Source organism: Neoarius graeffei, chromosome 3 (assembly GCF_027579695.1).
Source record: "Neoarius graeffei isolate fNeoGra1 chromosome 3, fNeoGra1.pri, whole genome shotgun sequence".
In the NCBI taxonomy this organism is placed as follows: domain Eukaryota; kingdom Metazoa; phylum Chordata; class Actinopteri; order Siluriformes; family Ariidae; genus Neoarius; species Neoarius graeffei.
Window position 1 is genome coordinate 52790696 of NC_083571.1, and position 25751 is coordinate 52816446.

Consider the following 25751-nt stretch of genomic DNA (forward strand, 5'->3'; position numbering starts at 1 on the left):
AACCCATACATTTGTGGGTTTCGTACCGATACAGTTATACCGCTACAGTACCGGTATAGTTGCTAGTGTGGACAGGTGTTGCGGTACGAAAGTAGTTTCGTATCGGTACAAAATCCCTAGTGTGGACGGGGTATTAGCCAGACAGAACTGAAGAAGCCTTTCGGATGAGAGGTGAAACGTCTTCAAGAATCTTCAAGCAAGTCCAGTTGTTCTTTTTACCACCCACAGTTGGCTACCTTTTAGTTTTTCTTCACATTACCAAGCATTTTACATGTATGAAAGATATGACATGAAAAGTTTATTTCTTTCTCATCAATCAGAGTATGAACATGAAGTGGATGTGTAATGGTAAGCTAATTAAACACACCAGGCCAACATCCTTCCAAAATCAGTTTATTTCCCACTGATCAACTTGCACCGTTTTATTTTGAAATATTAATGGAATGTAAAAAAACAACAGCAGCAGCTAGAAATAACAAAAACTAGTCTTTGCTTTAAAAATACAACCAAAGACATGAGGAGCACAGAGAAAACATCTCTGCACGTTAAAAAAAATTATACAGACAATCTGCGAAGAACAACTTTTTTTGTCTTCAAACCTACTTTGAAAGCGCTGCGAGGGGCAGGTGATCTGCACACGTAAAAACAGCAAGGACCATAAATACAGTACAATTACTCTAAGAGTGCAGGAATGTCAATGGAAAGGCTGAAAGCCCATTCTGGCTACTCAAAGGAAATATAAAAATCAAAACTAATTAAGCGCGTATTCCAGGAAAGGGATCTTAAATGGATCTCGCCCTCGCTCGTACACACTAACATGCAACATTAATAAATGACACACTAAGATAGCATGCTGAAACACTGACGGGATGTGCAACGACGCCTGTGTCATATTGCTAGGAAAAACTGTCGTCCTGAATTCTCAGTCCTTCCACGCTCGTCACTCATCAATCACAAACACAGAGGGGGCTGAGCCTGCCTTGAACAACGTCTTAACAATAATCATCCAATCGGGAACATTGAAACAGTCCTAACAATACCACACATTACACACACATTCAAGGTCCATCGACTAGAACTAGAACAACCCCTGAGTCAATCCATAACGCACACACTCACTGTCCCGTTGTGTAATGTGTGTGTGTTTCTCGTCGATTGGTCCGACACATAGCGCTTCTACACACGCTCATAACCATCGTGTCTTTCCCATGGAAATGGTGACAAGTGCTGAAGAACTGGTGCTGGCGAACACAGGCTGATGTGGACGGTGGGTGGGGCTTGATGAAGTAGGCGGCGCGTTTTTGAGACACAGCCAATGACGTATCATCCACACTGCGTTCTGCTCGACAGTTTAGTTAATAATTAGCTGAATGACTTTTACTGGCAATCAAGAATAAATAGTGATGACCTCACTTCCTCCACCCCTGACCAACAGGACGCGCTCCAAGCCGTCGGTGAGAACCTCCAAAAATTCCATATCTGAGTTTTTCAGTCAGGGATAATCAGCACAGCAAACAATTGAGTGAAGAGTACAAAACAATGATGCAGGTCTTCAGATCAATCAGAATGGAGCATTCAGAAGGTGATGATAAATAACGCACGCAATTCTAAAAAACATTAAAGGGGAACTCAAGACATTTTTAAACGTGCTTTATTTCTTAATTAACGTCTTATTCAATTACGTTTTCCGCTTTATTAACCTCATATCGTGACTCGTACTGGCATATTATATTACACTTATCGGCCTTTTCGGTTTTTAGCCACGCTGAATGTAGTTCGTTTGGTCCACGGCAGGCGGCGCTTATCCGCGCGATCTTCATGAGACTTGTGCGAGACTTCGAACGTGGCGTGTCAGCGCCGCCATTTTGAAAACTGTTTACACAGCGGCCGGATCGCCATATCGTTCCAATTTAGATGAATTTCGAGATTTGCCAGCTTCATCAGTGATGGAATCAATTTTATGCCAAAATGTTCATACAATACTTTCGAAATATCAGACAAAAACGACAAAATACAAAAAAAAGTAAATTTTTTTAGACTGGCAAACAAATTATTCGTGTAATCGTGCAAAATCTCAGTCTATTACTCTTCAGAAACCTTTTATTTTGTTCCGCGTCTTTCTCAGTTTTGTTTGATGTAATTTATTTTGGTTGCGATTCCAGCTTTCTCGTTTGCGCTCCCTGACTTTCTGCTTGCAGTTCTGGCACAAACTTCCCGTGTGGGTGGGCTGTCCAGGAATGCATTCCCATTGGCTAACTTGTGTTTGACTGACAGCTACGCTCAGCCATTCCCTACTCGGATTCTGGCGGACTGTTTGACGAGTGACCGATCCATTGACGGTAAACAAGGATCGAGTGGACTTCAGTGGCGACTATGATACTGAATTAATTCAACAAAGTGTAAGTGCGGGACAGATGTGTTGTACGTGTTGCAGTAGTGCACATTATGCAGGTGTTTCGTGGCAAGTCAAATGTTAGCCTTAGCTCCACTACCCAATATAATAGCTGTCTTGCTAACGTTAAACACGCCTGCATAATGTGCACTACTGCAACACGTACAGCACATTTGTCCTGTACTGACACTTTGTTGAATTAATTCAGTATCATAGTCGCCACTGAAGTCCACTCGATCCTTGTTTACCGTCAATGGATCAGTCACTCGTCAAACAGTCCGCCAGAATCCGAGTAGGGAATGGCTGAGCGTAGCTGTCAGTCAAACACAAGTTAGCCAATGGGAATGCATTCCTGGACAGCCCACCCACACGGGAACAGGGTTCCCACAGTTTTTCAGGCTTCTTTTTTAATGACTTTTAATGACCAATTTTCATTTTTTTAAGGACCCAATGACCAAAACTGAACATCACTGGTGTGAAATTGCCTGTTGTAACAATCACTTGCTTGTTTTCCCACACTTCGTCTGCTTGTTTTCTTTATGACTCTTAAAGGACTTTTCTTGACCAAATCTTGCAACAAGTGCAGCAATTCCTGATATGTCTGATATTTAAAACGATTTTAAGAAAACCTCAACGGTGGGTGAGGAAATGGTTAGTGGCTAAAAATAAAAAATATAAAGAACATTCCAATTAGAGTAAAATTTATTTCACAAGATTTTCATTTTGTTCAGGAACAACTGAAACTAAAAGTATTAAATTGACACAGGGTGGCCCAGAACCCCCCCCTTGCTATTCTTATGTTATGGAATAAATTTTCTAATGAGTCTGCATGTTTCTATACATCTTATAGACAGATTGAAAGTCATATGTTTTGTTAATCCATGTTTCCATTAATACGCATCAATGGCGGGCGACCGAGCTGATACGAAGCAGTCACGTGACCCTGTTCGGGACTGATCCCGAACAGCGCCACATGGTTCCGGGCTATTCTCAAAAGCAGACACCAGGGGTCGCCACTATACACTTTGTTCAGCCCCTGACCGCTAGTGCAGGTCGCCTGTGAAACAGGGTCGTTTGCGCGAATCGGGGCAGCGGGAACAGCGTTTTCGGAAATCAAAAATGTGTTATTAGAAGGGAGACGAAAAAAACCCCCTGATTTTTAAGGACTTTTATTGACTTTAACAGATTTTCATCAATTTTATGGATAATTAAGTACCGTATTTTCTGGACTATAGAGCGCACCTGTATATAAGCCGCATCCGCTCTATTTTTAAAAAAAATAAAAAAAAAAAGATATACAAGCCACACTGGGCTATAAGCCGCAGATATCTATGTTGAAAAATTAGATATTTACTGCATGTACAGAACGATTTTGTACTGTAAATGTACATGTATGTACCTGAACAGATTCTTTCCGAACAGTGCCTTTTAACACGGCAGCAACTTTGCTGATTAAAACGGAACAGAACCAAGAGAAAATAACCGGTATTTATTTACCTTCATTTCTCCTGTGTTTGAAACCACAAGTCACTTTAATCATCTCCAACGTCTCACCATAGATTCATTGACGCTAAGCTTGCGTGCAGCAGCGCGGTTTCCTTCCTGGATAGCAAGCTCGATGGCCTTCAACTTAAAACTTGCATCATACGAACTTCTTCATGTGGTTTCCATGATGAAGGGGCGAGGATTTGAAAATAATTACCAGTTAGTAATTTGTCGTGTGTATTCTATCTGCTAAAGATCTGCTAAAGATCTGCTAATTCTTCTTTGCATTGATTTTTCGTCTATCTTATTTTTGATTCTACTTCCGGTTAGAGCGCCCCTAGCGGTGGAAGAAAAATCCACAGAATAGCCGCACCTTTGTATAAGCCGCATGGTTCAAAACCTAGGAAAAAAATAGCGGCTTATAGTCCAGAAAATACGGTACCTAATTTTACAAATTCATTTTTTTAGGACTTTTATGGACTTTAAGGACCTGTACGAACACTGGTGAAGTTTGTGCCAAAACTGCAAGCAAAAAGTCAGGGAGCGCAAACGAGAAAGCTGGAATCGCAACCAAAATAAATTACGTCAAACAGAACTGAGAAAGACGCGGAACAAAAATAAAAGGTTTCTGAAGAGTAATAGACTGATATTTTGCACGATTACACAAATAATTTGTTTGGCAGTCTAAAAAAATGGACTTTTTTTTTTTGTATTTTGATTTGTTGTTTTTGTTTGATATTTCAAAAGTATTGTATGAACATTTTGGCACAAAATTGATTCCATACATCAGTGATGGAGATTATTCCACACGACTTCGAACCAACGTGGAGTAGAGAAGAGCTGGAAAGACGACAGGATAAGGACGAGTCCGTCGCGTTGGTATTTACGTCATTACTGTCGCGCAATTAAAACGTGCCAGATCAGGCGGCTGGTGGGTTTTCAAAATAAACACATGCATGTATTTTTGTGATAAATCCATATTATACTGAGCGCATTTCCCACATAATCCTCACTAAGGTTTCGGACAGCGCTACAAAATGGCATCCACGCTATATAGGGAGCAGGGAGCGATTTCGGACGCAGGGAAAACTTCCGGCTTGATCACGTCAGCATTCGAAAGAGGGCGCGCGCGTCTTTTGACGACGTTGGTCGCTTTGATTTGCGCTGTACATTTTACTTCCGTCCTATGAAGTCTCGCACAGGCCTCAGCGAATCTCGTTTACGGCAGTTGCTTTGACATACGGACTGATATATTACATTGTGTATTTCAAACACTCAGAACTTGCTATAGCAGCGACAAAATAGCGGTCAGAAATGCGTTCCGATATTTAATAAAATGAGACAATTTTGATGATAAAAAAATTTGCCTTCAGTTCCCCTTTAAAAGCTTACTAACAACACAGTATTGATTTTATTTATTAATATATTATTGCATTCATTTTTTTTTCTTGTTTTCTATTTTTTATGCATTTCACAATTATTGATATTAATGTATTTGTCTTAGAAATACTTAGAGATGAAAGTGGAGCAAAGAAAAAAATCCTGAACTTTTGAAAGTCAAACTAAGATGGGGGGGGGCTACATCCCCCGAAAAAATTAATAACACGCAAAACCCTGCATTTTAGTACTTATTTTCACTAAAACAAGTTATAACTTTTAAGCCCTTTTCTTTCATGTACATTAATGATTAACATGTCAAAAATATCACATTTAATTCCCCTAGTTAATGAGTAATTTTCAGGAGTGCATTTAGAAAACGCGGTGATTTTCCTGCTACACAGTTCATTACTTTGAAAAAAATCAGACAGTTGAAGGTAAAGTCAGCAAAATCCCAAAACAGTCCTGTTAAAAAGTAAAGGTCTGTTAGAGTTTCTAAAGCTTTCAGGTTTCAATGTTGGGGACATTGAGCCTCGTTTATCAATCTTTTAGTAGAGTTGTGCGTTTGCAGAAGCTAAAGTGAACTCAAAAATTTCCAATTCATATTTATGCGAGTTGAAGCCAATTGTTTACATTAGTTCTTATTGTCTGTAAATTTAAACACACCAATGAAGACCAAATTTCTCATGTAAATCAGGGCCGTAGTTTTACCACTGCTAGTTTTAGGTCGCTTAGAAACCGGCTCTTCCATTATTGCTGTTTCTTCCACGTTTTCTTGATGTTGTGTTCTAGAAACGGCGCTAAAACTTAGCTTCGAAGCCACAAAATGCAACTTTGATGGAAAAAATATATAATAAATTGCTTACCTCTCTTCACGCCGAAAGAAGGAGGAAAGTTTTGCTTGTTTTGACATGGCGAATTATTAACACAAGAGGAAATACTCATAATTCGCAGCTAAAAAGACTGCAGCTACACTGGCAGCTTGAACATGCTTTCTAGTGCGATTGTATTGCGCTTGCGCAGAACGGTGCCAGTCCTGCGCGCCTTAGCACGTGCACCTGAAGGCGCGCCTTGGGCGCGTGCGCCTAACGAGCTCCGGCATGCACGCCGTTAACAAAGAACACCTGTCTTTAATCAATGAACTATGTTTGGCCTATTTAAGGACTGCGCCCAGGCAAGGACGACGTGAAGTATTACGCTGCGTCTAGGAATGCGAAAAATCCGAAAAATAAATTTCTCCATTCGGAAAACCGGAGATTTTCAAGAGTTTTGTCAAATATCCGGATTTCCGGGTAAATCCGGAAGACTTTCATCTATCAATACTTAAATGGATAAGGCTAAGTCTTTTTTTTATTTCTTGGTAGAATTTTCTTCTTATTGTTCTGAATCAGGGCGGCGCGGTGGTGTAGTGGTTAGCGCTGTCGCCTCACAGCAAGAAGGTCCGGGTTCGAGCCCCGGGGCCGGCGAGGGCCTTTCTGTGTGGAGTTTGCATGTTCTCCCCGTGTCCGCGTGGGTTTCCTCCGGGTGCTCCGGTTTCCCCCACAGTCCAAAGACATGCAGGTTAGGTTAACTGGTGACTCTAAATTGACCGTAGGTGTGAATGTGAGTGTGAATGGTTGTCTGTGTCTATGTGTCAGCCCTGTGATGACCTGGCGACTTGTCCAGGGTGTACCCCGCCTTTCGCCCGTAGTCAGCTGGGATAGGCTCCAGCTTGCCTGCGACCCTGTAGAACAGGATAAAGCGGCTACAGATAATGAGATGAGATGAGAATGAATGTTCTGAATCACAACTTTGCACTTTCGAGGATTATTTCATGTGCCGACGAAGAATTAAGAGAGTGTAAGGACATAATACTTATGTCGGATTTATACGGTTACTGTCAAGTGAAAAATTTTCAGATGCAAAAACTCCCATTCACTTGTGCGCTGCTCGATAGCTGTCTGCATAACTGTTTAACACTGGTGTAAGAGACAGGATACAGTTTTCGTCTCCTTCCGGGTTCTTGGGCGGTCCTGGCATGTTGAGTAGCACCAGCCGGGCATCATGGGATTTATTTACAATGACCTCGTTGAGTTTGACTGCTGTGTGCATGCGCCGCACGTTGGAATGATTCCTGCAGTAATGAGATCATACGTACTCATAAAAACCATTGAAATTTTATTAAAAATGCAAAAACAAAAGCACACGTCGTCATTATGGTATGGACAGACAGTGAACGGATGGGTGGGTGGATGGATGGATGTAAACGTGTGTAAAACTCACGGCCGGATACTGAGCATGTCTCTGAAGCCCTCGGGTGTGCTGCAGCCAGAGGGAATGTGCGCTTGTGCACGCAGTTCCAGTGCTTTGTCTTTAGTCCAGGTCATGTGGACACGCCTGTGCTCAGAGATGCCGCCGCCCCCTTTTTCTGTCCCACCACCTCCGTCGGTTTCGTCGTCATCATCGGAGCCGATGCTCGTCAAGCGCAGCGTTGAGTTCCTGTCCTTTACCAGCTGTGCCTACACACAATCTAATCTTAGTTTCACATTTTCACAAACACGCGCACTCCATTCCCAGCAATCCGTTCGTGAGACCCTTCCCTTCTTCTTCTTCTACCTGACACTCTCACAGTTTTCCTCGGTCTTGCCCTCACCTTTCACTCCCTCTGTCTTTTTTTTACTGCTTCTCTCTGTATGGGGCTGCAGTTGATACTGTATTAACTCCTGGAGAAAAAAGACTAATACCTAAAACACACACCCTTGCTAAAATCTTTCCTGCACACACACACAATGAAAAATAGAACAAACTAACAACAACTAAATTTAAAAACTCATCAAAACTGCACGAATGACAGTTCTTATTAAACACAGGCATGAAAACTGGTCGGGGGTGAAAAAGGTGAGAAGGGCGCGCGAGTGGTGACGTGGCCTCTGGTGTTGTTTTATTTTGTTTGGGGGGGGGGTCCTCCCCCAGAATAAATATTATAGCCTCCTTACTAAGTATACTGTATTGACATTTGCACAAGGACATACAGTACAAATACATGCAGTTATAGTGAAATTATGCCCTGGAAAAAAAATGTGAATAATAGAACGAAGAAAGTGGAACACAAGGAATAGTGATCATTTTTTCCTTTTATTTGCCTGGACCACCAGTGTCTCCATGGCCCGCTTTCGCCGAGTTGCCACATGTTTCAGCCTTGCCCGCTTCTCTCCTTCAGCAGTCTGTTTCTTGGCCTGCTGAGCACTGCAAGTTGCTTGAGAGCCATACTTGCTCTGCTGCTGCTGCTTTTCCTCCTTGTTCACCCTCTGCTGGTGTTTGTATGTGGCTGCTGCAGAGTTAATGTTCTGTCCACTTCCCCAAACTTCACGTCCTCCCTTCTAAAGAGCTGCATAGCTGTCTTCCCCCTGGACATCAGCGTGTACTTGACCGTCTGTATTGCATTAAATGTTTCCACATTCATGTTGCCACTCCTTTGATCAATTACATCATTCATCAGACTTAGGCTACGTTTACACTAGACCGTATCTGTCTCGTTTTCTTCGCGGATGCACTGTCCGTTTACATTAAAACGCCTGGAAACGCCGGGAAACGGGAATCCGCCAGCGTCCACGTATTCAATCCAGATCGTGTCAGCTCCGGTGCTGTGTAAACATTGAGATACGCGGATACGCTGTGCTGAGCTCTAGCTGGCGTCGTCATTGGACAACGTCACTGTGACATCCACCTTCCTGATTCGCTGGCGTTGGTCATGTGACGCGACTGCTGAAAAACGGCGCGGACTTCCGCCTTGTATCACCTTTCATTAAAGAGTATAAAAGTATGAAAATACTGCAAATACTGATGCAAATACTGCCCATTGTGTAGTTATGATTGTCTTTAGGCTTGCCGTCCTTCCACTTGCAAGTGGTAAGTGATATGCGCTGGGATCACACACACAGCGGCTCAGTCCCGAATCACTGCTCGTGCACTTCACTCGCGCGCTCTGTGAGCTGCGCAGGGCCGGAGTGCGCACCCTCCAGAGGGCACTCGCTGTTCAGGGCGGAGTGATTTGGAGCGCAGGATGCCTGCGGAGCCGAGCGTATCCGCATATTGGCGTTGCTGTGTGCACGGCGAATGGTTTTAGTGTAAACGTGAATCGTTTTAAGAATGTTAATCTGATGATCCGCTGATTCGATGTAATGTAAACGTAGCCTAAATGAGGACTCGACTCTAGGTCCATGAAAGATGGAGAGGCAACACTTAACCAGTGCACCCAGGGAGGGGCACTTGTCTGGTTTGTCGAAGACATGACCCCACCACTCCACGATGCTCTCTCCCTCCTTGAAGCTGGGGATGGTCAGGTCAACACTGAACCGCACAAGTTCCCTCTGGATATCCTGGTCTGCTGGCAAGAGGTGCCTCAGCATACCACTCAGCCTGCCAAGATATGGAAGTACCTGCAGCTTTCAGTTCTTTTTAAATCAAGGCTGAATACTTTCTTCTTTGCTGCTGTCTTTTATTAAATCAAATTTGAGACTTTTAATTTGATTTCTTTCAGCAGGGACGCGCGCGCCCTCTTTCGAATGCTGACGTAATCAAGACGGAAGTTTTGTTTGTTTTGATGGCAAATCAGGAAAGTTTGAAAAAAGTAGGAAATTCAGTACGATGACTCAATCCAGCTTCCAGCGGTCTGGTCTGCACTCTGACTGATGTGTGCACGCTCTGGCCAGCAGGAGAAGAGGCGCGAAATGATGCTGCTTGCCCTTCGCAGTGAGATGCACTCGTCGCTATGGCGTCAATATCAAAGCAGGAGGAGGAGGAGGCGCAAACCGGCACGAACTGTCTATGGGTGCGAAGCGACCTCCTTGCCTTTTGGGTCAATATCAACCCCCCCACACACACACACTTTTTTTTTTCTCATCGGATCTACATGATTCACGTAGGTCACTCATTTTGGTTTCAAAACGGCGAATTTCGCTGAAAGGTGAGGGATTTTCATGTATGTAAACAGGTATGATTAACTAGGTTTCTAAGTTTGGTCATATACACGCCCGGATCACCGCACTGGCTTCAGCCTAGGGGCCCCCACGCCCCCCGCCTCGCAGGGGGGCCCCCAATTGGTCAAAAGAAAAAAAATCCCTTCATATTCATTGGCTCAAAATGAATATTTAAAAGAACGGACGCTGATTGGGTGAGGCAAATCCGCCTTCCATATATAAACGGCAGACGTCACTCCACAGTTGAACAGTGAACATGTGTGACAGAAAATACGAGAGCGGTGCTCAAAAGCGCAAGGCGCAACGGCAAAAAGCCCAACGTGACAAAGCTCTATTGAGCTTTATAAAATTTCATTTTGAGCTTTATAAAACAAAACAAAAAACTTTAAAATGTAGAAAATAGACAGTTCTTTACAGGTAGATGGGATAAGAAGGTGGTGGTGGCCGGGGGGGGGGGGGGGGGGGGGCGGCTACAGCAACTTGTAGCCTAGGGGCCCCTGGCCATGTTAATCTGGCCCTGGTCATATATGATTCAGTAGAATACAACACACACACCTCTCTATCTCGGTCCGATTTGGAGAGGCGCATCTGGCGGAGCATTTGAGATCGCTGTTCCATCATCAGAGTTCTCTCATATGTATACGCACTGATATCACTGTCATGCTGAGAGAGAGAGAGAGATTGCTAGATTACTACAGGTGTAGGCTATCAATGGAAAAAAATCTACATCTAAATCAATATATTTTTCATTGAAAGTATTTCATTTGTAGAAGATAAATAATATACAGCAAACAACTATAATATAAATCAAAAAGAAATTCAAATTAAAACAAAAAAAAACAGGAAAAAAACTATATTGTTATATACACACCATCAATATACAGTAATAAGTGGCAAAGTTTGTTTGTTTGTCTTGAGCTAACGCCGCCATTTCTCGACGGATTTTCACCAAATTTGGCAAGTAGGTCCCGGGGATGACCCGGAATTTTGCAGATATAAACAAAATTCATGTACGGGCTTCAGGGGACACAACATCCATCCATCCATCCATCCATCCACCCACCCACTCCCTCAATGCCTTTCACGTTACATTTATCAACACAAACTCTCGACAGATTTTCACTCAGCTTGGCACGTAGGTACAGAAGGTAGCCACAATTTGGCAGAACTCAGAAATTCCATATCTGGGCCCCGGGGGTTCCCCGGTGGGCCCCTGGGTGGTGGATGTTTGGATTTTTGTTTGTCTTGGGTTAGCATCATTTCTTGACAGCTCTTCACCAAATTTGACATGGAAGTCTGGGGGCAACCCAGAATTTTGCAAAACCCGAGCAATGCCCGGGTAACCCGCTCGTATATAATATTTACAGTGGTGCTTGAAAGTTTGTGAACCCTTTAGAATTTTCTATATTTCTGCATAAATATGACCGAAAACATCATCAGATTTTCACACAAGTCCTAAAAGTAGATAAAGAGAACCCAGTTAAACAAATGAGACAAAATATTATACTTGGTCATTTATTTACTGAGGAAAATGATCCAATATTACATATCTGTGAGTGGCAAAAGTATGTGAACCTTTGCTTTCAGTATCTGGTGTGACCCCCTTGTGCAGCAATAACTGCAACTAAACGTTTGCGGTAACTGTTGATCAGTCCTGCACACCGGTTTGGAGGAATTTTAGTCCATTCCTCCGTACAGAACAGCTTCAACTCTGGGATGTTGGTGGGTTTCCTCACATGAACTGCTCGCTTCAGGTCCTTCCACAACATTTCAACTGGATTAAGGTCAGGACTTTGACTTGGCCATTCCAAAACATTAACTTTATTCTTCTTTAACCATTCTTTGGTAGAACGACTTGTGTGCTTAGGGTCGTTGTCTTGCTGCATGACCCACCTTCTCTTGAGATTCAGTTCGTGGACAGATGTCCTGACATTTTCCTTTAGAATTCGCTGGTATAATTCAGAATTCATTGTTCCATCAATGATGGCAAGCCGTCCTGGCCCAGATGCAGCAAAACAGGCCCAAACCATGATACTACCACCACCATGTTTCACAGATGGGATAAGGTTCTTATGCTGGAATGCAGTGTTTTCCTTTCTCCAAACATAACGTTTCTCATTTAAACCAAAAAGTTCTATTTTGGACTCATACGTCCACAAAACATTTTTCCAATAGCCTTCTGGCTTGTCCACGTGATCTTTAGCAAACTGCAGATGAGCAGCAATGTTCTTTTTGGAGAGCAGTGGCTTTCTCCTTGCAACCCTGCCATGCACACCATTGTTGTTCAATGTTCTCTTGATGGTGGACTTATGAACATTAACCAATGTGAGAGAGGCCTTCAGTTGCTTAGAAGTTACCCTGGGGTACCTTTGTCACCTCGCCGACTATTACACGCCTTGCTCTTGGAGTGATCTTTGTTGGTCGACCACTCCTGTGGAGAGTAACAATGGTCTTGAATTTCCTCCATTTGTACACAATCTGTCTGACTGTGGATTGGTGGAGTCCAAACTCTTTAGAGATGGTTTTGTAACCTTTTCCAGCCTGATGAGCATCAACAACGCTTTTTCTGAGGTCCTCAGAAATCTCCTTTGTTCGTGCCATGATACACTTCCACAAACATGTGTTGTGAAGATCAGACTTTGATAGATCCCTGTTCTTTAAATAAAACAGGGTGCCCACTCACACCTGATTGTCATCCCATTGATTGAAAACACCTGACTCTAATTTCACCTTCAAATTAACTGCTAATCCTAGAGGGTCACATACTTTTGCCACTCACAGATATGTAATATTGGATCATTTTCCTCAATAAATAAATGACCAAGTATAATATTTTTATCTAATTTGTTTAACTGGGTTCTCTTTATCTACTTTTAGGACTTGTGTGAAAATCTGATGATGTTTTAGGTCATATTTATGCAGAAATATAGAAAATTCTAAAGGGTTCACAAACTTTCAAGCACCACTGTATATAAATGAATGTTATATTATTATACTATACGAGATATTTTCCATACCATCTCTACAACCTCGACTTCAGCCTCTATGCGCAGGTGGTAGAGGAAGGTGGCCAGGTCCTTTTTCATCTGAATGGAGTTATCCTCCATCTGAGCCACAGTGAAGATACGCATCCCGCACTTACGCCAAACCTAACACACACACGCACACACTCTGTTAAGACTTAAACAAACTGAGCTAAATTAAACTGAATGGTGTTTATTAAACTGTACTCTACTATGTCTGTCACCTTGTGTTGCCGCAGTAGGAAGGGCAGCAGCATGAGCATGCCTCCGTCATGCACGATCCACCACACATCGATGTAACCGTCTGTATTTGGCTCACTGTTCGTGGGAAAGAGAGAGATGTTCTTGGGCACCAGTAGAGCGAGGTGGGCTGCTGTCGTCAAGCGCACGGTGTCTGAAAAGCAGAGTGTGTGTGTTACACACAGTACATACACTACCGTTCAAAAGTTTGGGGTCACTTTGAAATGTCCTTATTTTTGAAAGAAAAGCACTGTTCTTTTCAATGAAGATCACTTTAAACTAATCAGAAATCCACTCTATACATTGCTAATGTGGTAAATGACTATTCTAGCTGCAAATGTGTGGTTTTTGGTGCAATATCTCCATAGGTGTATAGAGGCCCATTTCCAGCAACTCTCACTCCAGTGTTCTAATGGTACAATGTGTTTGCTCATTGCCTCAGAAGGCTAATGGATGATTAGAAAACCCTTGTACAATCATGTTAGCACAGCTGAAAACAGTTGAGCTCTTTAGAGAAGCTATAAAACTGACCTTCCTTTGAGCAGATTGAGTTTCTGGAGCGTCACATTTGTGGGGTCGATTAAATGCTCAAAATGGCCAGAAAAATGCCTTGACTAGATTTTCTATTCATTTTACAACTTATGGTGGGAAATAAAAGTGTGACTTTTCATGGAAAACACAAAATTGCCTGGGTGACCCCAAACTTTTGAACGGTAGTGAATTCAGATTCAAAGAAACTAGAATTCAGAAATAATACACTGCCTTGTGCTAGGGGGCAGCATTGTTTCAGATTATTTACAAATGTAGGCTGATTTATTTAACCAGCAGCCTGGGACAAATTTAAAGCAGCTTGCATGAGGCCATCAGTTAATGAGCTATTATACCTAATATCTCTTACAGCTGCCTAATATAGTACATTTCTCGTCTGCATTCATATCTCCATAAGTAACCAATTAAAATCATTCTGACCGTAAAATGCAATTTTGCAGGCGATCAATAAACAGTACGACTCCACAGAATAAATATGCTAACACCACAATTACTGAATACAGCAACTTGGCTGGCTCGATTTCATTTCAATATTTAACATTTACATACACGTCAACCTTTGGTCAATCAAACCTGTATAACCAACCTCCAAAATCCATATTTCCCTTATAAAATCCGTATAAGACGCAAATTAAAATAATTTACCTAAAATTTGAATGATAATTAACAATGATATATCCAAGTTACTTTTTATTCAATATTAATAACAATAAACCTTCAGAATGAATACAAAGCTCCAATGTTTGACAAAAACACAAAGTGTCACTCTAATGTTCTGAATTGTACTCCATGACAGCTTTTTTTTAGCAGTCTGCACCAATACCTCACTAGGCTGCATGTCACAGCAAGTGTCTGTGTTGATCTTGCCGGAGTGCCCGTTCAGAATCTTTTCAGTCGCTAGTGAAAGTCGCTCAGTTGGAAATACGCGTTTCAAACAAAATGTTACTTCCCGGTTGGTGGGATTCTTGCAATGCGGTGTGCGCATGATCAGAAGTGGAACGAAGTCTCGCTACCACAAGATAACGCGCGATTTCATAAGACTCTTTACTGGCTGTTTGTGCTTTGTGGTGTACAGTACGTTTGTAAATGTTATGCGCTCTTATCATCGTGGGAATTGATTATAGCTCTAAATAAAAATATTGAAGTTTTTTTAAAGAATCCGTATAACTTTATTTGTACGCCCGTATACTACGTTTATTGAATCAAATCCGTATAAAATACGGACATTCCGTATAGGTTGACATGTATGCATTTAAGCACAAACCCACCGCTTTTACTTGGTCTGTTTAAAATGCAGTTGTACGAAATCTTTTATTGGACTTTCTCTTATTTTGACTCATTTTGAATTCAGGCCTCCGGACGGTGGTAACCTCGAGCATCTTCATCGCATCCCAACATTCAACTGTTCATTTTTCAATCAAAAGTTTTATGGGTTGACCGATAATCGGCCTGGCCAATATATCGGGCCGATATTCTGCATTTTTAGGGTTATCGGTATCGGCCATAATTTCCACCGATATGCCGATAACATGCCTTTTTGCAGCCATTTCGTTCCTAACGCGACTGTCACTGCACGTCCTTTCCTGCACTCGCCTCTCTGAGTTCAAGAACATGGTCCCGCCCACCACATCTGATTTGTTTGGCAAAAGAGATATAGCCAATCGACACGTGTAGCTAAACGCTGTGAACTGTTTCAAGGCGGCCGTACGGGCACTCGGGCAGAAGCGGCACAAGGGATACAGCCAATCAACATGCGTAGCTAAACGCTGTGAACTGTTTCAAGGCGGCCGTACGGGCACTCGGGCAGAAGCAGATCCCACTTCAAGGTAAGGACACGCTGCTTTTGCCGCAATAAGTCACAAACACACAAGTTGCAAAAGCACATCATCATTATATGTTTACATTCTTCATCTACGACTCGTTAAAATTGTCCATTTGCATCTGTGTAGCCAGGCAAACTTAGCTTACGGAAGGAAGCACTTGAATTAGCCTACAACCAGCTAGTCTCGCTGAAACTACATGTAATGTTTCCTTCACTACAATATAATCCTAAATTGGGAATATTAGGCTTGGGCATTAAAAGCATTAGAATGTAGGTGGTTACTTGTTAAGTTGTTACATAATAGGGAGTGATAGCTTACTGTATGTTTGATTTTACTTTTTAAAAAATGCTGCAGGCAGCTCCCTACACTTGATTTGTTATTTAAAAACTACTTGAAGTTGGTAAGTCTTACTTAGTTCTTAGTGTAAAAGAATCCAGAGTGTATTTTCATTTATTTTCCACTGAAAATGGTGAGCTGTAATATAGTAGGGAGTGATTTTTTTTTTTTATTGGTGAATATTTTATGATTATTTTATTTCTCATTTTATTCTAACTAATGTTTGACTTTATTGTACAAATGCTGCTGGCATCTCCCTGCACAAAATTTCATGTTCAATTTTACAATTAAACATACATTTCATGGATATGAAGGTCTGTGTCAGTGTGTGCTATGTTTAATTTCATGTGAATTATATAATGTTTACATTTATCGGTTGCACGTATCGGTTATCGGCATCCCAATTCCATAATAATCGGTATCGGTCCTGAAAAAAACATATCGGTCGATCCCTAAAAAGTTTCAACTCCAAAGCATTTTTATTTATATTATGGATCAAGGCAGAAATGAACTGGTCTATAACCGCCATCCACACCGGCTCTCTCTTCTCCACTCACTGATGAAGGTCTTCCAGCTTTGCGGGTCTTCACTCTGTCTCCAGGTGTGTGGCCAACCCATTACCACCGTGTTTGGCCGCATACCTCCCAGACCGCTTGACTGGATCATGTGACTGATGCCTTCACGTGGCTTTTGGGCCACGATGCACTGCACAAATCCCTTCACCCGCTCCTTTTCCATTAGATGCTTCAGTGTCTGAGAGAGAGAGAGAGAGAGAGAGAGAGAGAGAGAGAGAGAGAGAGAAGAAGGGAGAAAACAGTGAGAAAAGGGAGGTATGGACTGAAAAAGGTGAAATTTTCAGCTGAAAGTAAAGTAGATAAAAGCAATAAAGTGTTATAAACCGTGCCTTGTTGTGAAAGTAATTCCAACTGCCTGAAAGTGGTCAACATTTTCTGTGTTACAAATTAAACATAATTTCTCAACTAGTATTTTTAATCTAAAGATGTGAACCCATATCTTCCAACACTAAATAATCAACAACAAGTTTGGGCACCCTTACTGAAAATGTCTGTTACTGTGAATAGTTAAGTGAGCAGAAGATGAACTGATCACCAAAAGGCATAAAGGTAAAGACGACATTTCTTTTCAGCGTTTTCTGCAAGATGTGTATTATTTTTGTTTTGTACAATTGGAGAGTGAAAAAAGAAAAGGAACACCATGCGAAAGTTTGGGCACCCCAGTACATTTGAGTTCTCAGGTAACTTTTCCCAAGGTTCCAGACCTTAATTAGCTTGTTGAGCTGTGGCTTGTTCAAATTCTTCGTTAGGAAAGATCAGATGATGCAGATTTCAAAGCTGTATAAATTCTCTGACTCCTCAAACTTGTCCCGAAAATCAACAGCCATGGGCTCCTCTAAGCAACTCCCTCGCATTCTGAATAATAAAATAATTGATGCTCACAAAGCAGGAGAAGGCTACAAGAACATAGCAAAGTGTTTTCAGGTAGCTGTTTCCTCAGATCGTAATGTTATTAAGAAATGGCAGTTAACAGAAACAGTGGAGATCAAAGTGAGGTCTGGAAGATGAAGAAAACTTTCTGAAAGAACTGCTCGTTGGATTGCTAGAAAGGCAAATAAAACCCCCTGTTTGACTGCAAAAGACCTTCAGAAAGATTTAGCAGACCCTGGAGTGGTGGTGCACTGTTCTACTATGCAGCGACACCTGAACAAATATGACCTTCATGGGAGAGTCATCAGAAGAAAACCTTTCCTGCATCCTAGCCACAAAATTCAGTGTCTGAAGTTTGCAAACGAACATCTAAATAAGCCTGATACATTCTGGAAACAAGTCCTGTGGACTGATGAAATCAAAATAGAACTTTTTGGAGAAAAAAGGGTGCCAAATTCCAGGAAAAGAACACCTCTCCAACTCTGAAGCCTGGGTGTGGATCGGTCATGCTTTGGGGTTGTGTTGCAGCCAGTGGCACAGGGCACATTTCATTGGTCGAGGGAAGCATGGATTCAAATAAATACCAGCAAATTCTGGAAGCAAACATCACACCATCTGTAAAAAAGTTGAAGTTAAAAAGAGGATGGCTCCTACAATAAGACGATGATCCAAAACACACCTCAAAATCTACAATGGAATACCACAAGAGGCACAAGCTGAAGGTTTTGCCCGGGCCCTCACAGTTAGTCCCCTGACCTAAACATCATTGAAAATCTGTGGATAGATCTCAGAAGAGCAGGGCATGCAAGACAGCCCAGGAAACTTGTAGAACTGGAAGCCTTTTGCAAGAACGAATGTGTGAAAATGCCCCAGGTAAGAACTGAAAGATTATTAGCTGGCTACAAAAAAAGTGTTTACAAGCTGTGATACTTGCCAAAGGGGGTGGTACTAAGTACTGACCATGCAGGGTGCCCAAACTTTTGCTTCGGGTCCTTTTCCTTTTTTGTCATTATGAAAATGTAGAAGATGAAAATAAAAAATTGTTTTTTCTTAAAATAGAAAGGGAATGAGTCATCTTTAACTTTATGCCTTTTGGAGATCATTTCATCTTCAACTTGCTTAACTGTTCACGGGAACAGCAATTTTGACCAGGGGTGCCCAAACTTTTGCATATATATATATATATATTACACACACACACACGGGGGCGGCAAAAGTAGGTATACAGTAAGGATTATACGTGAACAACAGCAGCAGGACGACTTCTACTTTCAGCAGGATGGGGCGCCACAGCACTTCGCTCTCAATGTGCGTGCGCGACTTGACAAAGAATTTCCCAACAGGTGGATTAGACACAGATGGATTAGACATTGAGCCGTTGACTGGCCACCACGTTCGCTGGATCTCACCCCGATGGACTACTTTTTCTGGGGATGTGTAAAAGATAGGGTTTTCGCACGCGAGCCACGTTCTGTTGATGCCATGATTCAGTTCATACGGGAGGTCTGCCAGGAAACTGATGCTGATAAAGACCTTTGTGCCAGAGTGTGCATGGGTGTTCACACTTGACTAGTGGAGTGTGTGAATGCCGGGGGCAAACGGTTTGAACATTTGAGGGATTAATATGTTTATTATTGATATGTTATTATTAATATGTTTGTAGGATCAATAAAATAATGTTTTGTGTGCATGTTTTGTTTTTCATTACTGTATACCTACTTTTGCAGCCCCCTGTATACGTGTGCGTGTGTTTGTCCGGGTTTATTTTTGTTGTTATCGCTGAATCTGTCACAACAGCTTTGACACATTCTTTGCTGCTGTTTATCATCATTGAGTGACATGAATAAAAATAACACTGTCCGGAATTAGTTAAAGTTAAACACACACACACACACGTATACAGGGGGCTGCAAAAGTAGGTAGAGACCCCTTTCACTGACGTCACCCAAAACCGGAAGTAAACAGACCCTGCGCCATTTTGGAAGACCAACAAACTCGTGATTAGGGGGAAATAACGGCAGCGGTATGTGAACCCACGAGAATAAAGTGCAGTGGCAAACGACTTAAACAAATCTGAGCTGTTTTATTTATGATTTATTGGCCCAACAGTAGACTTGAAAGAAACCTGTGTGAGACTTGGCAAAAAACTGTGGATATAATGGATAAGTCTGTGCATGATCTGCGGACACTCTGAGGTAAGCAAACGCAAGAAATTCAGATTTAAAACATGCTAAAGTGGCCCCAAGTTGATAACTGTATGAGGAGTAAGCCTCACAGACTTCTACAATTTAATAATAATAATAATTTAGGATGGTTTGGGGCTTGCTCGCTGCTGCCAGGTTGGTTGTTGAGTAGCCTGACTGTTTTTTTTTCCTTGCGTGTGGTATCATTGTTGACGTGAGGTTGTTTTTTGAACATGCCAATGTGGACACGATTTCCCCTGATGAGTTATGACTTCAGACGCGATGCGTGTGTGGAGGTGTGGAGTCCGCGTGATATGTGCGTAAGATAGGCTTCTCATGTGTTTGAGATCCGCGCTCTGAGACAAGCGCAAGCACACACACACCCCAAGGGAAAAAAAGGGACCCCCCGAAAATATCGGCATAGTTCGAACACTGAGTGTAGGCACTGGGTGTAAACAACAAATGGTTTACAATGTCTGGGTAGCAAACAGATGGCAGAATTGGTGTCCGGTCCTCCTTATGTTTCCATTCTCCCTTGCCCCGAGTCTTATCATATGGGTCAAACCCATCAATCACAGCGAGTTTCTCCACATACCGTGCCCTTTCTGCAGCTGGTAATGTACTCACATAACCAGAATTATCATCCATCGTGTCACTTTACTCTCGCTCGTACTTTGTTTTATATTGTGAGTGCATGTACTTGGTCTTCCAATATGGCGCCTAACAAAATCTCGCGGTGACGTCATGTGAAAGGGGTCTATACAGTAATGAAAAACAAAACATACGCACAACTAACTTTAACTAATTCCGGACAGTGTTATTTTTATTCATGTTACTCAATGATGATAAACAGCAGCAAAGAATGTGTCGAAGCTGTTGTGACAGATTCAGCGATGACAACAAAAATAAACCCGGACAAAATAATTCATTTGTGTATTACATTACACTTCATATTTAAAGAAGTAACAATTTTTAAAATACACTTAATTGGACAAACATAGCATTAAAGGACAATAAAAACAACTACAGCGGGAATTTCTTCAGGAGAGCACGGGAGAGGCAAACTTCTACACTTCCTGCAAAGTGATAACAAAACACTAAAACGCCATTAAAGCAAAGAAATAAAGAAATCCCTGCCACCAAAAGAATATTTACTCCATGTACATCACTTTTACTGAATTCACAAATATAAAGTGGAGAATGGAAAACATGAATGGCATTTACAGTACCAGTCATAAGTTTGTACACCCCATCCTCATTGATAGGTTTTTCTGTATTTTGACTATTCATTTCACGGGTAACCTGATAGACAGAGGGATGGATCAGTGATTGCTTGATGAGTATACAGTATGTATGCTTGAATTACAACCCCGATTCCAAAAAAGTTGGGACAAAGTACAAATTATAAATAAAAACGGAATGTAATAATTTACAAATCTCAAAAACTGATATTGTATTCACAATAGAACATAGACAACATATCAAATGTCGAAAGTGAGACATTTTGAAATTTCATGCCAAATATTGGCTCATTTGAAATTTCAGGACAGCAACACATCTCAAAAAAGTTGGGACAGGGGCAATAAGAGGCTGGAAAAGTTAAAGGTACAAAAAAGGAACAGCTGGAGGACCAAACTGCAACTCATTAGGTCAATTGGCAATAGGTCATTAACATGACTGGGTATAAAAAGAGCATCTTGGAGTGACAGCGGCTCTCAGAAGTAAAGATGGGAAGAGGATCACCAATCCCCCTAATTCTGCGCCGACAAATAGTGGAGCAATATCAGAAAGGAGTTTGACAGTGTAAAATTGCAAAGAGTTTGAACATATCATCATCTACAGTGCATAATATCATCAAAAGATTCAGAGAATCTGGAAGAATCTCTGTGCATAAGGGTCAAGGCCGGAAAACCATACTGGGTGCCCGTGATCTTCGGGCCCTTAGACGGCACTGCATCGCATACAGGCATGCTTCTGTATTGGAAATCACAAAATGGGCTCAGGAATATTTCCAGAGAACATTATCTGTGAACACAATTCACCGTGCCATCCGCCGTTGCCAGCTAAAACTCTATAGTTCAAAGAAGAAGCCGTATCTAAACATGATCCAGAAGTGCAAACGTCTTCTCTGGGCCAAGGCTCATTTAAAATGGACTGTGGCAAAGTGGAAAACTGTTCTGTGGTCAGACGAATCAAAATTTGAAGTTCTTTATGGAAATCAGGGACGCCGTGTCATTCGGACTAAAGAGGAGAAGGACGACCCGAGTTATCATCAGCGCTCAGTTCAGAAGCCTGCATCTCTGATGGTATGGGGTTGCATTAGTGCGTGTGGCATGGGCAGCTTACACATCTGGAAAGACACCATCAATGCTGAAAGGTATATCTAGGTTCTAGAGCAACATATGCTCCCATCCAGACGACGTCTCTTTCAGGGAAGACCTTGCATTTTCCAACATGACAATGCCAAACCACAGACTGCATCAATTACAGCATTATGGCTGCGTAGAAGAAGGGTCCGGGTACTGAACTGGCCAGCCTGCAGTCCAGATCTTTCACCCATAGAAAACATTTGGCGCATCATAAAACGGAAGATACGACAAAAAAGACCTAAGACAGTTGAGCAACTAGAATCCTACATTCGACAAGAATGGGTTAACATTCCTATCCCTAAACTTGAGCAACTTGTCTCCTCAGTCCCCAGACATTTACAGACTGTTGTAAAGAGAAAAGGGGATGTCTCACAGTGGGAAACATGGCCTTGTCCCAACTTTTTTGAGATGTGTTGTTGTCATGAAATTTAAAATCACCGAATTTTTCTCTTTAAATGATACATTTTCTCAGTTTAAACATTTGATATGTCATCTATGTTCTATTCTGAATAAAATATGGAATTTTGAAACTTCCGCATCATTGCATTCCGTTTTTATTTACAATTTGTACTTTGTCCCAACTTTTTTGGAATCGGGGTTGTAAAAGATGGAGTAAAATTCAATGTCAATAGAAGTACAAATATATCCATGAACAGGTGCTTGCATTTGACACTTGACTAGAAAGTTATGCAATTGCTTGAATAGACAGACAGACAGACAGATAAATAGTTTGGTAAACAGGTGGAACAAATGAAGGCAGAACCTGTTCAGCGGCAAGCGACTCTCCGTAAGTGTAAAGGAAGTTTCCGGTAATGACTGTCCCCACGATAGTTAAACCTTTCCCAGCCTTCAGCTGAGAAGCAAATGTCAGAAGGCGTGGAGATTTGACGTGAGCGTCTTCATCTAGCTTCAGCAAGACCAGTAGCTGAGGCCTAAGCACACACGCACACAATGAAAGAATGAATTTGTATGCTCAAGTAGATTTTTCCATAAAGATCTGTGTGAATGAGAGTATACACCTCCAGTTCTTGGTGTGTGGTGGCCCCTCCTCCAGTCTGAGCAATGCAAAGCGGGCTGCGCTTAGAGAGAGACCTCGAATTCCATCTCCCCACTCTTTCTCTGCCCTGCACACACACACACACACCAGTGAATTTCCAAAACGCAAAAGAAAATTAGCTTTAGGTTCCATCATCAAAACAGCAACAAATATAAAGTGGAGAAGGGAAACCATTAATGGCATTTACAGTACCAGTCAAAAGTTTGTACACCCCTACTCACTGAAAGGTTTTGCTGTATTTTGACTCTTTTCTACATTGCAGAACAATACTGAAGACATCAAAACTATGAAATGGAACATGTATGGAATTACGCGGTAAACAACAACAAAAAAAAAAAAAAAAAGTGTTACAAAACAAAACACATTTCATATTTCAGATCCTTGAAAGTAGATGCTCATGTTTACCTTGATGCTGCTTTGCACACTATTGGCATTATCTTAACCAGCTTCATGAGGTAGTCACCAGGAATGCGTTTCAATTAACAGGTGCCTCGTCAATAGTAAACTACAGTAATAAAAGTTAATACCACTCAAAAGTTTGGACACCTAGTTTAACTGCTTTTCTTTCATTTTTATGAACTAAAAGACACTTCACGTCTTAAAGTAATGATGCCTGTCGTTTCTCTTTACTTAGCTGAGCGGTTCTTGACATAATATGGATTCCTACAGTTGTGGAATTTACTGTATTTTTATTATTTATTATGACGAGGCACATGTGCAAAGCGTCAAGGTAAACAGTGGCTACTTTGAAGAAACTAAAATGTGAACCTTTTTTTTTTTTTAAACCACATAATTCCATTTATTTTTTTTCACGGTCCAAATCCTGCGCTCTGATTGGCTGGCGAGCGGGTCTGTATCCTATGGTACGGACCCCTGGCGACTCGCTCGTTCACAATAACAACATAGTAGCAATTTTTGTCAACATTCATCTTTTTTTTTTTTTACAAGATTTATTTATAAGATTATCAAAAATCTTATACATTTTTGCCAGCATTTCTCAGGAGAATAGCATTAATTTTACAGCATGGATAGCGATAACGGCAGTGTTCACAGCGAAAGCGAGTTTTACTACCCTGAGGAAGAAGAAATAAAAGAAAACATTTCAGTAACTTGCTAACGCCGAGCAAAAACATGTCTGAATCCTGAATGACTCAATTTTGTATAAATAGGGGACTACATAGGCGGCAAAATGTAGTTTTTTTCCTGCCATGGAAGTGCACTTGTATACCGAGGAGGAAGCCATTTGCATTACAGCCGTGAATGAGGATTCAAAATGGCGGCTCGGCTCGGTTTTCCCTTTCGGGCGCTCTCGTTTTCTGTTAGAATTTGGTAAAGAAAAAATAAATATATTATTTACCAGCTTAAGATCGGTCCGTACGGTGAAATACCGTGACCTCGGCCCTGAATACTGACCTCAGCCCAGAGGGTCTCGCTCAGTACTTTCAAGACCTCGGTCACGGTATTTCACCATACGGACCTCCCAGCTGGTAAATAACATATATTTATGTTCCAGATGTTATTTCATAGTTCTGATATCTTCAGTATTGTTCTACAATGCAGAAAATAGTCAAAATACAGAAAAAACTATGAGTAGGCGTGTCCAAACTTTTGATTGGTACTGTATACTTGTATACGCAGAATGCTATTCGTCCATTCGACATCAACAGTATAGGTTAATAAAGTAGGCATAAAAGGATGGACCATTTTGACAGTTTTGGTATGGATCTACAGTATTTGGTTTTGACCATGTTGTGATGAGGTGTGATTTGCTATGCCAAATTTTCCATCGAAGCCAACTGTAAATAGTATTCCTGTGAGCTGATTAAATGACCATCTTTTTTTCCCTTCTTTTTTGTCCCTGTGTTTTTTTCCAGCACTTGCCAATGCATGAACACACACCAGGACTCTGGTTCTCATGGCAACGTACCCGTGATACTCAATGTACTTATAAATCATGCCAGCGATCACCATGGCAACGATTGCATAGTACCACGATGAAATGAACATTAGCGCCAGGCAAATGACCATCCCCAAAAACGAGAGTGTCCTGAGAGTGAGAGAGTGAGAGAGAGAGAGAGAGAGAGAACTTTAAAAGGTCAGATAGCTCAAACAGCAAATATTAAACAGGCACCATGGAGAAAGAGTGTGTGTCTGCGTGCGTGTTAGATGCAGGTGTGTGTACCAGTGATAATAGGAGAAACGAGGTCTCCAGTTGGGGGTCCTCAGCAAAGTCTGAAGAGCACATGCCAGATTCACAAACAGATAACACATCAGGAAAAACCTGCAGGGAGAAAAGTCAATTGTGAGCTCAAATGTTCACCATAAAACAGTTTGTACGTTGCAAGTTTTTGCAATATCAATATTACCAAGGCCAGTTGTGGTGAATAAGGAATAAAGCATGACAGGGCATGCTGAAAACAAATGTGGCTAGACTGAGGAAGAACAAAGTCCTCCTGTCCTGAAGACTTTCCCTACACCCCAAAACTTAACAGGTTTACCTTAAAGCAGATACGC

The 25751-nt window shown here is 41.6% G+C and overlaps 1 protein-coding gene across 5 annotated transcripts in view; it reads right to left on the reverse strand.

Annotated features, from left to right (window-relative positions):
* Positions 1-377: 377 nt before the first annotated feature.
* LOC132883396 (solute carrier family 12 member 6-like) overlaps positions 378-25751 on the reverse strand; it is an 89945-nt gene continuing 64571 nt past the window's right edge. For 4 of the 5 annotated variants that reach the window (XM_060916973.1, XM_060916978.1, XM_060916975.1 and 1 more), the window contains 11 exons: positions 25420-25518; positions 25165-25284; positions 23200-23304; positions 22944-23112; positions 16741-16936; positions 13460-13629; positions 13230-13361; positions 10768-10875; positions 7517-7752; positions 7234-7367; positions 378-1479 (listed from right to left, as the gene is read on the reverse strand). In XM_060916973.1, coding sequence (XP_060772956.1) covers positions 1388-1479; positions 7234-7367; positions 7517-7752; positions 10768-10875; positions 13230-13361; positions 13460-13629; positions 16741-16936; positions 22944-23112; positions 23200-23304; positions 25165-25284; positions 25420-25518 — 1561 coding nt within the window. In that variant the 3' untranslated portion in view covers positions 378-1387. The remainder of the gene's footprint in view (positions 1480-7233; positions 7368-7516; positions 7753-10767; positions 10876-13229; positions 13362-13459; positions 13630-16740; positions 16937-22943; positions 23113-23199; positions 23305-25164; positions 25285-25419; positions 25519-25751) is intronic. The other variant, XM_060916977.1, reaches the window with a different exon arrangement.